The 16,098-nt window shown below is 37.6% G+C and overlaps 1 protein-coding gene across 1 annotated transcript in view; it reads left to right on the top strand.

Annotated features, from left to right (window-relative positions):
• The window catches only part of LOC104471291 (fibroblast growth factor 10-like), a 58,494-nt gene that overhangs the window by 38,312 nt on the left and 4,084 nt on the right, over nucleotides 1–16,098 (top strand). The window contains exon 2 of the mRNA XM_010086579.1: nucleotides 15,980–16,083. Coding sequence (XP_010084881.1) covers nucleotides 15,980–16,083 — 104 coding nt within the window. The remainder of the gene's footprint in view (nucleotides 1–15,979; nucleotides 16,084–16,098) is intronic.

Genomic DNA, 16,098 nt, shown 5'->3' with positions numbered 1-16,098 from the left:
CAAAGAGTTAAGATCAATTAGGAAGGTCTGCATGACCACTGAGGTCAGTGGACACTGGGTCTTGTCAGCTGACATTTCCAGCAATGGTGCTGACAGCTTTGAGATCCTTCAGGCAACATGCTAGAACTCCTTGCACCGGAACTGTTAACGCTTTGATCCTAGACAACTGAGAAGGTAGTTTGCCAGCTGAGCTTTTGTAATCTCTGGTTTACTGAAGATTTTGAAGAGCTCTAGCTGTTGCTCAGTATGTGTGTGAAACATATGGGACGTGGAAATTAAAAATCACCTGCAAACGGTATCAGTAATATATTGATCCTACTGTGTTGTCATAATAAAGAAAATATTTGCGATATAATTTCTACCCTGATACTAAAATTCTTTCCTACCATAGGCTGGTCTATTATATTCTACTTTTTCTAAGGGCTTTCATTTTTTTCATAGGCAGCTGACAATGCAACTTGTGGGACTGAGTGGGGTCAGGCAGTCCAATTGCTTTGTAGTGGCATGGAAGTGAATTATGATTGTGCAGATGCATGACAATAGATTTAGCAGTGTCTTGTAACTGTTGATTATTGTGTTAGTTTATACACAGCAAGGAACTCCCAGAGCGTGGTCTTGGCACACACAGATTTCAAAACAGCAAAATAAATAAAGTAAATAAATAGACTGACAGTTTAAAGGCAGCCACTGTGATTCTTAGTTGTATGTTTCAACTTACTCTTTTTCTGTCAAGTTGTTTTTTTAATCTCTCTACAAGGATAGAGAAGGAGATTACAGTGTGGCCTTGAGGGGAAAAGAGGCACCAGGAAAATGATGAATAGAAAGAAAATGTTTCACTAGAGGTGGGCAGAAGACCATGGACCTTGTGTCCAATTTTAAAAAGTGTTTCTGTTGTCTTCATGCTTTGCTTTGTAGAACACTTGCTGTTTATAAGCCTGATTTGTGAAAGGAATCCCACAAAATTTTAAGTCTTGTAGGAACTACAGTTGGGTGTGCAGCTTTCAGATACTGAGTCCCAAGTTTTGTAGGATTTACCAGTATGCAAGCTCTTTTTTTTTTTTTTAAAGTAGAGGTCCCTCAAAATTTCAGAATAACAGGCCTGGTACTGTTGTCATTATTACGGTTTTCATTACAGAAATAAATAGGTGTCTCATTTCTAAACACCACTGACTACAGGGTTTGAATGGTTTCTAATAAAACAAAAGGGAATTATGGACAATGTTGCATTTGATCAGATATCAATTAGGATCAATAAGTGCAAACCTGCAAATGAAGAACATGAGGAACATAAAGTTCACAATTTAGAGGCAAGATCTTCACTGCTTTTCAGTTTATGTAAACTGACACCCCACCAATGACTGCTGTAATTTAACAAGTGTGAAAAAAAGTACCTTATTTTGTTTTAAACATCTGGCCAGTGATTTTGTTTGCGATTCAGCGCATAGTTGTTCCTTCACTTTTTCACAGTCACCTACAATTTTATACATTCCCTCTCCTCAAGCCATTTCTGTTTCACATCGTGAAGCCTTAAGTTTTACTTATTCCTCAAACAAGAGTTAATCCTTACTTCTGATCATGCATGTTGCCCTTTCCTGAAGCTTTTCCAGTTCTACTCCATCTTTTATGAGATGAGAAACTAAGGTAATGTGCATGTTCAAAATGGAAGCACAGATGGGATTAAACTTTGTTGCTATATTTTCCATTTCCTGAACATTCTCTGCTCTTCTCCTGTACATTTCTAATTTTTGTTTTGGTATCTATTATAAGACTAAGAAATGATAGCTGGGCCATAAACTGTTCTGTAACATATTCTGTGTTTATAAACCAAACATTACCTTCTCTGTGTGCACTACTTTTTAAAACACTCACCTACACTGATTTTTATCTGGTGTTATATTGCCTTGTCAGCTTGGATCCTGAGATTCTTCTGCAGTTACTCCCAGGTCCTTCAGATTTACTACCCTGAATAGTTTAGTATAGTCAGCAGGGTTAATAATGGCATTACTGTGGATCATTAATGAATATGTTGAGCACAGACAATACCAGGATTTTGCTGATTACTTTCCTGGGAAAACTGTTTACTTTAGTTCCCTATTTTTAATCCATTACTTAATTATTTATTGTTATCTATACATCAGCTACACAACATAAAGTTGATGCTTCTTGGAATATAACGGCGGAGCTGGTTCATGCACTAGCAATAAGACATTGTACAATAGTTTTATATTTATGGTCTATGCCCAGGTTGTCAAAGCAGCCCATGCTCCATTGCTCTGACATTGCTCAGAAATGTCTGTCTCCACATGCAAAATCCCAGATAGAAATATAGCAGCTCTGTTCTTTAGCTGCTTGCCTCCATAGTTGTCTGAGACTAGGTCTACACTGTCAAGTAATTTAGCTCCCCAGGTGGCTTTTGAATCCAGCACTCATGACCCTTCGCATTTGCACATGTTAGTTCACGCTTAGATTTTTTTGGCATCACTATTTCCTCCCAAGATGAAGCTCCACAAAATTCTCAGAATAGTTAACTGCAGGGACCACTTCTAACAGGGAATATGGACAACACAGAGCCAGGCTTGGTTCCTTTGGTTAGATACCCTCTCATGCCAAGCCCTGCAAGAGGATGTCTGCATGACCTTGGCATCAGACTATACAAACAGTGAACTGGTGGGCTGCCACAGTCTTCACAATGTCAGACACTCAGAACAGAAAAAAACACAGGCATGTCTGAGGGCTATGGGTAAAGTCTCTAGAGGTAACAGTTTGAGGAAAATTGAACCAAGCACTCCCACAGATGCAACAGACCACCCTAGAAGGTGTGAATATGATTGTCAGCCAGTTTTCCCCAAATGGCCCAGGGGCTAGGTGCTCTTTGCAATGTTAGACAGTAGTGTAAGCAAAGGTATCTCTGAGCCTGACATAAAAGTATATAGAGAAGATGGGAGGTTCTTTGCCTGCCCTCTACACGTCCCCTGACAAGGATTCTGCTGGGATCACAGCAGAAATCTCACTCGGTGTCAGCTGAGTGGTTGATCGGTGTTGGTTGTCTGATTGGGATTTTGTGCTGTTAGACTCCAGTGAGCAGAAACCCCAATTTAAAAACAAAAGGTTGAGCAGAAAAGCTGGGGTGAATATACCAAACCTTCTGAATTGTGTTGTCTGTTAACTGTCCCAAGGATAATTTTGTGAGTATTTGTGCAAAAGACTTACATCGTTCAAGGAAAGGGAAAACCAAAAATATTTCAGCAACGCAGGCTAGGGAATCTGCGTTTGTATAAAAGGACAAGACACGAGGCGCAAGCGTGTGCAATTAGATCACATAATCCAGTGTGCAAAACATGCTTGTTAGCTGCTATCTGAGGATGTCAGCAGGGAAGATGGGTAACAATGTAGAAGGAGACTTGAAGATAATGAAAGCAGAAGGGTGTGAAGTGATTGTGCTCTACAGATCAGCCTTTTATGTTTCAGTGCAAGATTGATGATTTTGTCATCCTGTTTTTTTGATGAGGTGTTGAATGAATGTTTAAGAAGACAGCACTTATCACTGCTCATCAGAGTTTAAGAAAACCTGTTTGTACTAGAAGACTGAAGATACGAGTTCCAGCTAGGTTAGGAGACAGTAAAGTATTAAAGATGAAAACACTGTGAAAGACATATATCAGGTGCTTGCACTATAGCAGGCAATAGTTTACATCTGTGTGTGTGAGAGTACAGACTTTGTTACTTGCTTTAGTCTTTCAGAATACCTTTGATGATGAAAGAATTGTACAGAATGTGTAAAACAAAGTACAAATCTAGCATTAAAAAATGAGAAGCTGATCACACACCATAACAAGAATAATACAGTAATTGAACTGTGTCCTTTTGATTAGTTGTAATTTAGGATTAATTAAGTACACAATTATTTATGTCAGAGAAAACAAAAAATCAATGGACAAAGCAATGTGCTGGTGACTAGAGGTTGTTGAGTTCTTTTCAGCTGCTAAACTGGTGGCTATAGCATCTTCTCATATAGTAACAACTAGCAATTAATTTCTCTTTGTTTACACCAAGACTGTCCAATAACAATTGTTACAATAATTTTGTCTTTCAATTAATATTTCTTCCGAAAAAGTTTAGATGGTAGTTTGTGTGCAAAGTACTCACTGGTGTTATGAGCTACTCACAATACATGACTGGTCATCTTAAATCATATACAGCATTGACCCAAACTGTGTAAATATGAGTATTAGGGTCAGAGACCTACCTTTTATTTGATCACATCCAGGTCAGTTAAGAAAAGAATTTGTGGAGGGGGGGAAAAAAAAAAGCTACAAGGGACAAAGAACAGTGAGGAGTTTTATGATATATTGAAATACTGTTTGCAGTCATTTTCTTAATACTGATCACCCGTACCATACAGCTGCTCTAATCTACACTTCTCACATGTTCATTCTGTTCCCACAGTAACTGTAAAATTTCATTTTAAAAAGTTATTATTGTGACCAAGTAATACTAGGAATATTTGTGGCATTGTAGAAGAAAACTGCTGAAAATCTTGATGAGTAACTGCCACCAAAGATAATTATGTGAAAAAAGAGCAATCGTTATAGCTGTCCAGGGGTAGTCTTGCACTATAAACATGTGGATCCCATATTTTAAAATACCATGGATTCCTTTTTCCTGTATGAGGCAAAGACAGACATAAACCGTTAGAACCAACAACTAATTGATGTGGTGGATTAGTGTGTTTGGCAACTTTCTGATTTGCAGGGAAAACACTAAACCATCTTCTTTTTTTCAGAGAAACATAGCAGTAGCAGGATACTGCTATGAACTTTACCTAGTCATAGTCCCTTAAAGAGAAAACCGTAGAGATTTGTGACTTTTCTGTTTTTACCCCATTACTAGATCATTTTGCCCGTACAGATTTAGAAGAGGATCCTACCTGCCACAAGCAGTGCAGTGCATATAGCCAATCTTTGTGGTACAGTTATGCAGTGAGTTGTATCATTCTGTCTCCTATCTTCCACAAAAAGATAAGTATTTGAGACTAGCAAATGAGAGACCATATTTTTACAGTGCTGTTGTCTTGCACAATGGGGAGTCGAGATCTATCATAAAAACAAATGAGGCACAAAATTAAACATAACTGTTGAAAGAAACTGTTGGCTCATTTTGATGTACAGCTGAGCAGCCTTAGCTAGAACAGCTACCGTATGTGTCAGACAGTCTCAGGAGGAGGCAACAAGCCTGTCGTTTGGATGCACATTGTTGACAGACAAGTGGCAGAGGCCATCTGCTGCACACAAAGTTTCATAAGTCTCACAGCTTCCATACAATGTCCGGCAGGGATACCATTTTTCCTCTGTTTGTACGTACTCTGACCACCTTAGCACCCAGGTTCAATTCCATCTGCTCATACCTGTCAGTGCCTAAGCAGTGATTGACTCCATTTAATTATAATTTATGCCCCATTTGCAAATATACGTACTGTGTCTGCTAGAAGCTCCTGACTGAGCAGCAGCTGGCTGCCTGAGCAGTGAAGACCTTTCTTTCCTGAGATTGCAGGTGATGGACAGCTACTTCTCCTGGCAGTCACCGTGCATTTTGAATGTTTCATCTACAGTGCCACTGCCTATGTATTATCCCTTCCTTATGTGTTAGGATGGGCAATAAATGGAACAGCCTTAACTCCATCCAGTTTCTTACAGTTTGCAATTATTCACACTGAAACGTATGCAAATGGTAAAATGCGGGGGGTGTACATAATGATTGTGAATGTGAAAGATAACTCAGGATTCCATCCAGGTTGAAATGTGCACACCCCTGAGAAAATTTACTGACCTGTAGTCGTCCCTTATAAGCTTTCCATTCTCCTGTGTATTTCTGTGGAGAACTAGAAATATAAGATTTGGCAGAAATCCTGAGTGCCTGGTCCTATCTACTAAATGGAAACATGTATGGACTGCCAAGTTTCAATTAGGATTTGGACTGGGATCCGAGTTTCCTTATAAACACATGAAGTAATCTTTCTGCTCAATTCAGTACCCATCAGGCCTTAGTTAGAACACCGGTCCAGTCTCAGGCCCCTCACTTCAAAAAAATAAGCCAATTGGAAAGAGACCAGAAAGAGAGCAATAGAAGGTCTAGAAAACATATACTACTAGGAATGACTGCAAAAACTTGGATTGTTTAGTCCTTAGGATTTTAGGTTGTTTTCCATTGAGAGTTATTTTCAAGACAGATCATTCCAATTATTTTGTTTATAGTGCTGCTCCGCAGTCAGTTATATTGAAAGGGTTGGTGAACTTCAGTACAGAGGCAGAAAAAAGTATCTGGGGGAAGGGAAGGCTCAAACTCCTTAAGCCGTCTTTGTCAAGAGATCTAACAAATCAGATAACTACAACCCTGCATCTAACCATATATACTATGTTGGGATCAAGCACACAGAAACGTTCAGACCCACATATTTTCCATCAACATTCATGTAGCTGGCTAAATGTCCTTCTGTCTTAGCTGAAAGCATGGAGGTCAAGAAATCTAAGCTCTGATTAGCAGACCTAGCTACAGTTTGCTCTACCTGTAGCCATCCCATCTCCACAGCATGAATTAAATCCATGTGAAGGAAACAAATATGTTTATCTTCCCTCCTGCAAGATACTTCCAGCATTTTGGATAAATCTGAATACATACTTGCATTTTAGTGATGAAAGAGATGGACAAGGTGTTGCTGAGGACAGATTTGAACTCAATTGACAGCAAAGATGTGTTCTCAAAGTCACTTTCCTCATTTGTTTTGTTTAACCTACCTAACTTTGGACATTTAACAGAAACAGCGGTGGTGTTTAGAACTCTTCTTTGCAGTTGCCTTCCTTCACTGGCAAGAGGGAAAAATGTAGGCCAACGGTGCTCCTGAATCAACTGTTTCTGTTACATGTTGGGGTGTATACTAGCTAAATTGATTCCTGCCATTCCTGTAGCTGAATTTATGCTCCTCCTTTGCTAACCAACAGCTCTCACTATTGCATCACTAATGAGGTTCTCTCTTCTCATGTACCCTGCTGCCATCCTACCATTTACCTGGTCTAGAGAGGACGGTTGGTTGAGTAGTCCTTGCTCTGCTTTGAAATTAAAGCCATAAAAGCAGTAGATGAGAAAAGGAGAAGTGGCTTATTTTCCTTTAATCCCCTTCTGGATCTGAGAAAGGGCTTTAACAATTAGTCTTTTACATGGTCTTTATTTACCATGGAGATTTCACATCTTATGCTGATATTGTGCTAATGCAGGAAGGCTCAGAGGTCCTGTTCCCACAGCCTTCCGAAAGTTTCGATACATATCTCAGCCTTATCCACGTGCATCAGATGTGGGAATTGGACTGGAAAGCACATGGGACTTTCAGATTTTGGCTATAGTTGATCTAAATATGATACATTAGCAGCTTGCTTTGTGATTTTTAAGTATGTTCACTTCCAATTTAGAGAAGGATGGGTGGAGGTCTCAGAAAATATTAAATAATAAAAAGCACCTGACTGATTTAAACGTCAAATAAAGTTTTAGTTTTAAGTCAAAGCTCAGGTATCATCCTCTTTCTGTTAATTCTTATGCAAAACAAATAAAAGATAGGAATAACAGTATAACTTCTCATTTGAAGAAGTTTTCAACTTGCTTTGCACAAATATAAATGGTGAAACAGAGTGGAAACAGAGTCAGTAGCCTCATATTCCTTATCAATTCACTCTTTCATGAACACATCCGACCAGTCTTCTTGTTTCTTCAAACCACCCTTTTTCAAGTGCCTAAGAGCACCTTTTTCAACTACCAAAACATGCCTTAGCACCAACTTTGTTTGACCCAAGCCAATGCGAGTCAAAGGTACCCCTTCAGGAAGGGTGCACAAAGCAAACTTCTGAAATGGCACATTAGGGGAATGTTAGAAAATTCTCCCCTCTCCAGTTACCCGCCAAGAGCAGCAGCTGCCTTCACAGGCCCAGCAGCTTCCTGTCACCATTTGGGAAACTGGAAAGTTTCAGAAGCTCTGAGTCATCATCGTGTTCCATCCAGCTGAACTCAGTCTTCATCTGCAATCTTTCTGCAGACGGAAGAAAAGGCAAGGGAGGGAGGGACTGCCTGTGGATTGCCACATATGTGGTATAATACCTGAAAGGGGGAAGAAGACACAGGGTGGTCCTGTTCCTCTACATTAAGAGGACCACAACTAGGGTTGCAGACATTTAAAGTGAGTTTTAAGAACTTGTTACACAAATGACGGAGCTACAGAAAAACGTTCACTGCCTCACACTGCAAAGAAGTTGAATTTGATCCCAGAATCAAGTGGTTCTCATCATGGGGTATATTTAGATCCGTTGCATCACTGTCTTGATAATACACCTGATACTATGTCAAGTTGTCTTTCCTAACAAATTACTTGACATAATTTCATTCAAGGTCTAGGATACTTTTAATATCATGCTTCTATTAGAGAGACTGACGATTTCAAGCGATGCCTTTGAAGTGGATTTTTGTGGGCAGTGTGGCTTGCTGGGGTACTCTGGCTGGTAAGTTATCTAACTCTAATGCTTTTTGTCAGTCATGGTGTCCCTTCCTCACTTTATGCATGTGACATGTTTCATATGTGTTCGTATTTTCAAAAAAACTGTTGACCTCAAGTGCATAAAGCAAAGTGGTACAGAGTAAATGTACCTCTCGTGTGACAGAACCTTGCCCTTGGTTATAGTGCTTCTCAGTTTTAAAGTGCTCACAGACACTGATTAACAGTCCCATGCACCTTAATCAATTAATTATTCAAGGTCTAGGATATTTTGTTTCACATTACCATCATTTTTAAAAAACACAGGGCATTTGGAATGATGTAAGTGCAATTTTTCACTTGTATTTTTTTACAGTCCCTCTGTGCAGAGCAAGACAGTCAGTCAGCTTTCTGTTGCCTTGTCATCTATATAATGATCACTTTTATAAACTATAAAAATTAACAGTTTATTTAAGTTCATTATATTTGTGTTCTGTTGGGAATATGTTTCTAGCCTTTGGGACCTGTAAAGAGAGCACATGCATAGCTACAGGGCACATCTCAAGTTGATATTTAAAATGTTTCTAACTATAATGAGTTGGAAATGGTTTGGGTATTGAAAACTGTGCTTTTAAAGTGGATGTGGTCAAAAGGGATTGGTTGTAATTGTTGAATTTTTCAGAGCTATGGTTGTAAAATAATAGTGTGCTATCTGTTTTAAAAGGATAATAAAGGCCACTGCATTTTTTTTAAATTATTTTATTTTCCTTGCCAAGTTCCTAAAAAGGGTGGAACCAGAAATTAGTAACTACTAACAAGAATTTTCCCCCGAAGAATATTAATTTTTGTAGGGCTTATCAAGCCTAATTACAAGTCACATTATATCATGGAAATTATTTACTTTACACATTTTCTTGGAGTGAAAATTTTTAAGGCATGGAAATGTCTGAGCCCAAGCAATGTTATAAAATCAGATACAAGAAACATACAAGGAAGTATGCTGAAATTACTTTTTTGTTTTAGTCTTCACTGAAAAGAAACATGAGCTCTAAAGAGAAGCTAACATTGGTTGGAATAGAAAATGAAAATTAGTTGGATGATTTATCTGGTTTTTACTTGATAAAATTTACTTGCTCTACTGAATAGGTTGGCCAAGACTTTAGAGATTCATTCTGAAAACTTGAGGAGAAAAACAACTCCCCAGATAACTGAGGAAGTAATAAATGTAATACCTGTCTTTAAAAAGGTAAAAAAACAAAGATCTAGAGACAAGCCAGCATATCCTGAGAAAAAAATGTGGGAAAAGTAAGTTTTAAATCGATGTAAACACCTAAGAATTCATCAGCCAAAAAAAATTAATCAAGGAATTAATCAAAGAGATGTAATAACAAGACAGTTTTCAGCTGTGACAAGAAAAAAATCTTCATGTATAAGAGAGAAGCAGTAGAGACCATAAACTTGGGAAGGATTTTTGAAGCTAATGTCTCTGATAAGATTCTCTTAACAAAGATCAGCAAGCAAAATCTAAGTGAAAGTCTTACAGTATGGAAAGCCATACTTAAGAATTGGCAGTTTTTCACTGCCAATCTGAACAGAGGCATCCAGTTCCACAAGAGTCTCTTTAAGGTATCTCCTAATCAGAAATTCAGTATTAACTTGAATGAAGGAATTGAAGATATGGTTATAAAAGTTTAAGGCAATATGAAACTTGGAATAGTTGCAGGTATTTTGGAAGACTGAATAAGACCTCAAAACAACACTGACAAGTTAGAGAAACTATAAAATAAACAAGAGGCCACTTGTTGTGTTTTGACCCTGGCTAGTAGCAAAACACCACAACAACTGCTTGTTCGCCACCCCCTCCCAGGGAATGGGGGAGAGAATTAAAGGGGTAAAGGGAAAAAAGACTTGTGGGTTGAGACAGGAACAATTTAATAACTAAACTACAACAAAATTGAAAATAAGAACAGTAGAAATAATGGTAATATATGCAAATATACAAATGAGTGATACACAGTGAACCTCCTCACCACTCAGTGACCAAGGCTCAGACCATTCCTAGCTAACAGTCACGGAGCAGGGAGAGTCCCGAAACTGCAATCCTAGAAAAGAGATAAGAGCCTGAGCATCTGAGAGACTGAGAGCCAACCAAGAGAGCGAGATGACCCCGAGAGAGGGGAGACCCAGAGAGAGAACGACTGCCAGGTGACCGAACTTCCAGACAGAGGCTCATCTATATACTGGGCATGATATGCATGATATGGAATATACCATCGGCCAATTTGTGTCTCAATCCTAAATGTAGGGTCAAATCTTAGACTAGTAATTGGGGCTGTGCTCCTTTCCAGCTTCTCCTGCACCTGCAGACACTGGCACAGCAGAGAAGCTGAAAAGTCCTTGACTGTCCTGGCCGCAACCATAAACACCAGCATGTTATCAGCCTTCTTCTCAGCACAAATCCAAAACATAGCCTCACACTAGCTACTATGAAGAAACTCTGACCCAGCCAAGATCAGGGCACCACTTAGCTGGAATGTGTGTGAAGTACAACATGGAATTAGGAGTAATCAAATTCACAACCATAGAATGAGGAATGACTGCTTACATTTCTTCCTTGTATCTGAGGGTAGTGGATCTCAAATAAAACATACATCAGTATTATCATATTAATTAATTTAAAAAAAAGAATTATGCATAAATCTATGAGTATGTGTATATCCTTTGCAGGAAATATGAAATGTTCCTTCATATATCAACACTGGTAAGATATCAGTGAGAGTATTATGGCCATGCTGTGGGCACTAGCAACAGGAATGTTCAAAGGTCTAGAAAACCTAAAAGCTTTAAGGAATGCGTTGAAAAACTGGGCTTGTTAAGAGAGCAAAAGTTGGTAGGTAGATAGATAGGTGTGATAATAATTCCTGAATATGTAAAATGGTTCTGCAAAGCAAAAAAAAATAATCTATTTTTAATGTTAGTTTACAGTTTAAACAAGAATGGTCTCAAATTGCAACAAAGCCATTTAAATTGAATACTAGAAAAACTTTCTAATGTGGATAGTGGAATAGATAACCCAGGAGGTCATAGAATTTCATTTCTTTAAGGTGTCTAAGAACATTAATCTGTCAAGAAGAGCTTTTCTAACTAAGGCCAGTGGAGTACCCACAGCAGTCTGGCATCCTTCTAACCATATTGCCTACAACTACACATAGGCTCTTACCTCCAAACCTGGAGCACTTGAAGAATACTAAACTTTACAGAGTTAATCTTGAGAGCCCATGGAAATTATGTTTGTTATTGCAGTAGTATAGAAATCTGATCACAGCCTGTGACTATACTACATAAGCTTTGAGGAAAATACAAAATTTTTTGTGCCCTCGAAGAATTCCGTTTCATTAGATGGTAAAAACACTATAGTTTTAAGCTTCATACTGTATGTCTCAATTTCTTTTTTTTTATACATTCCTATACATTATTTAATAATAACTCAATAATCAAATATGTGTTTTTGCCTTAACATCAAAGGTATTTGATTTAAATCTAGTCTATTTCAAAGTTCTGAAGTCATTACAGCTTCTGCTTGTAGATCCATTTCAGATCAGTTGGTGCTTTCATGCTGACCTTTGAAATTTGTGTCTATATCACTGACATCTATGAAAAAATTCATATTACCTTCAGTAGATTTCTAACTAACTCACAAGAGAATATCCTCCTGACAAAATCTGTATATAATACTGAATAATTTTCAATCTAGACAAAAGCTAGTTCTGTGCTTGTAACTGTCATGTAACTCCAGTGAACTCTCCAGAGTGTATGGAGGGTAGATAAGTGCCAAATTAGGTCCCTAATACCCAAGGAGTAATAGATCAAGACGATTAAATTCATTTGAAAGAAAAACGGCCATTAAAATGTCCCCTTTTCCCCACAAAGTACTGCAGAGGTTAGAATATGCAAAATTGTCACTGAAAATTATACCTTTTTCAGCTTCCAAATACACAAATCACACTCAATGAGAATAAATCCAGAATCATTGGTGATGATATCAAACTGATAATAGTTCTGAAGAAATCAGCTTCATTTGGCTCTGGTCAAATAGCATAACTAGGTAGAATCAAGCTAATTACTGTGGATATAATGTAAACGTGGTAACATTCTCCTCATGACCTCCTTTCAGCTGCCCCAGTGGGGATGTAATAGAGTGTGAGATTGCAAACAAACTTTACCAGAGAAAATTACTATATTTTCATGAATTGTATTAATACTTCTGTTACTTTAGTTTAGGTATTGTCCTAAGAGCAGTATATCTCCATCATTCAAGTGCAAAATACTTGAAATGGGTTAATTCAGTGCAAGTTTCTTATTTGAACACTGTTCTCCTTCAGCTGCAAGTGTAATATAATAATCAATTTAAATGGTCTAATATGGTGTTATTGTAACAAGGGTAATATGACAAAATAAAACTCACTTTAATCCATTTCAACATAAAATTTAGTAATGGCACATGTTATGCCAGTGTCTTCTTTTTTTGTTGTTGTTACTGCTGTCATTAGAAATTGACCCAGTCTAGTTTTACTGGTGTCACAGTTCAGACTATAGCAGTTAATTTCTGTAGAAAGATTTAACTAAATTCTTCTCATCACTTTTTGTCATGGAAAAAAACAAAAGAAAAACCCCATGTCACTCATCTAAAAAGAAGTGGGCGTTGTAGCAGTGTTTGCACCACATTCTTACCCTCCAATAGCTTGTCGTCCACATAACTTCAGGCACTGCAGTTAAGTCTGTTTGATTTTGAGCACAAATACTTCAGAAGATGTCCCATGTGAGAGAGGTATTAAAGACCACTGCTCTTTTTTTGGTGCTCTCACAGAAAATCAAGAAAGTAACTTTGTCTTTTCTTTGCTGTGAAAGTGAGCAACGCTTTAAGTGTAACATAAGCATATTAGGTCTTGTCTGGTGTGGACTCACTGATCTGCTTGTATCAATGGCGTGGCACTCGTATATAGGGGCTGATGATCAAGACCTCATTAAGGAGCTCTCACAACTTTTCTTGAGATTAGAGTGTATAATTCTCTTCATTTTACGTATATTGCTCCTTTGCAAGAGCAGACAATTTAGCCGTAAAAGTAGATCATGGGTCTTAACTGACATTTCCCTCACATTTTATGGGTCTTCTGAGATTACAAAGCTCCCCAAAGTTATAGCTCCTCTTCCACATAAGCACCTTGTGCTAATTCTCAAGCTAACATTACATATAAGTAACTTATGTAACTTGTGTTTATAGTTTTCGTTTGAATAACTGGCCATATCTTCTCTGTTTGGCAGTAGTTAGGCAGTTCCAGATATCAGAAGGGCCTTTGCTGCTACTGAGTTGGATGCTGCTGATGATGGAGTGAGTTGATTTGGGGAACTGTTGTTTTTATCCCCTCAGAGGTGGCAGACTTTCCATATGTAATTGTGCATTCACTCTCTTCAAGTCATGCTGCAATTAAGAATCTTGCCATATTAATCTTCCAGGAGAAGGCTTTATCAGGGTTTTTCTTAATAATATGTGATCATTTGTGTCTATCAACATTTATTTTTGCATTTTGTTAACAATATTTAAACAAAATAATCCTACACTTTCAGCTTTGCAGGTTTGGACCAGAAACTTTTTTTTAATGTTAGTTATTATTGTTTCTGGTTTAATACGGTCCATTTTCTGAAGGACTCTACTAGATCCTAGACTTACTGTTTTTTATCTTGTAGTTCTCACTGAAGTCTTTCTTATATGCAAGGACTAAAGACCTTGCAGCTGTGACCAATTTAATGCTTCTTGCTAAGACAAAACCTCTGGTAATTGCATTGGAATTTATATATATCTTCATATCAAAATTTATGTAGTTTGTATGCATATAGTATTTTACATATATTTTAAAATGCATCCAGGAAAGGCCACCTCTTCTTTCTTGACAAGAAAAGGCCGTCTTTCTTCTTGATGTTCTGTCTCTTCTTCACATGCATAAACTATGTCATCGGTTTACTTCACAATAAAAATTAGCTATTAATTTTTCAAGCTTGATTCACAGCCACTGCCCAGCTAATATCAAAGCCTCTACTTCTAGTCATGGAACAAGCAACACTCTTGCTCCTGAGTTGCATAGACAGGTTCAATGGCCATACAGAATGTCTTTTGCATCGTGTATAAAGCAGCCATTTTCAAAAAAATTTACAGTGAAAAAGCTTCCTCCTCACCTCCTCCGCACACTAAAGTCCACATTCTTCCACAGTCTGAACAGACTGCAGTTTTCAGGAACAGAAAATCAGCATTTCCAAAAAAACCACTGAATACCAAGTTACACTTTTGGCTTCAGTTAATGTGTGGTTAGCATAAGGCATTTTTAAGTAAATGAAGAAGCATATGAATTTTCCAGTACAACCCTGCTCAGACAAAAAATATAGAACATATTTAGGAGGGAATTATTGCAGAGCCTTTTTTTTTTTTTTTAAGCAGGTAGCAACTCATTAATGTTGTTCCAGCTGATCCATTATGTGTTGGCTCAGTCTACGTTATTCTTTACAATTTCTCAGCACTTTTGCCCCTCCTGTAATTTCCCCATTAGTGAACACTGAGTTAGATGGGCTACTGTTCTGACTACTTTAATATTAGGAGAAATGTTGGATGCAGGCGTACTACCTGGATAAACCATTTAGAAGTTTTTTGATTGGAGCCATATTTATCCTGTTTTAAGACATGATGCCCAGACAACGTAGCCGTCTAGCTACTCTAGAAATAGCTGAAAAGGGATCTCTAAAGTCACTATGTAAGTTGTAGTAATTTCTACTACTCCCAAATGAGTATGCTCTTGGGCAGAAAATATAGAGATTAAAAGCTCTGTCTCCCATTACTGGCCCCTTGAGCCATCCAGTATCACAGAACAAGTTTGTTTAAAAAAAAAAAAAATTAATCATATTTATTACAAACAGAGCAAAATGTTTCTGGTATGTGAAAGACGAAGATATTGTGACCATTAGGGTTAGTCTTACTGTATCCCGCACACTTGCCGAAAGTGAATTTACCAGCTCAGTGCAGCCAAGAGATTTAGTTTATCTGAATGTCCTACAAGGAATACATAGTTTACCGTTGGTTTTGAAGATTGAGGTATATCTCACATTCTATTAACATATGCTATAGATTTAATTTAATGCTGTGGTTCAGATGTATCTTTGATAAATTTTAGTAAAATCTATGCTTAGAAGAATTGAGTTGTTTCAGTATTTATGGGGTTTAGAATGCAGAGTTAGAAAAGGAAACGTTAATTGAAACAATGTTTGTGTGTATTTTTGTAATGGTTTAGAGAAGAATTTTGCTTAAGTTTTTTGTCCAGTTGGTTCTGATATTAGAACTTTATTATTCTAAAGGTTTATTGTCTTTTCTATAGTGAGATAAATCCTCTAATGAAATGATCAAATAGCTCAATTTTTATTTTTCAGGCATATTGGAGATAACCTCTGTAGAAATTGGAGTTGTGGCAGTTAAGTCCATTAAGAGCAACTATTATTTAGCCATGAACAAGAAAGGAAAAGTATACGGCTCTGTAAGTATTTTTTTA

The sequence above is a fragment of the Pterocles gutturalis genome, unplaced genomic scaffold (assembly GCF_000699245.1).
Source record: "Pterocles gutturalis isolate BGI_N339 unplaced genomic scaffold, ASM69924v1 scaffold9121, whole genome shotgun sequence".
NCBI classification, from domain to species: Eukaryota; Metazoa; Chordata; class Aves; order Pterocliformes; family Pteroclidae; genus Pterocles; species Pterocles gutturalis.
This window is presented reverse-complemented; position numbering and strand designations above follow the sequence as displayed.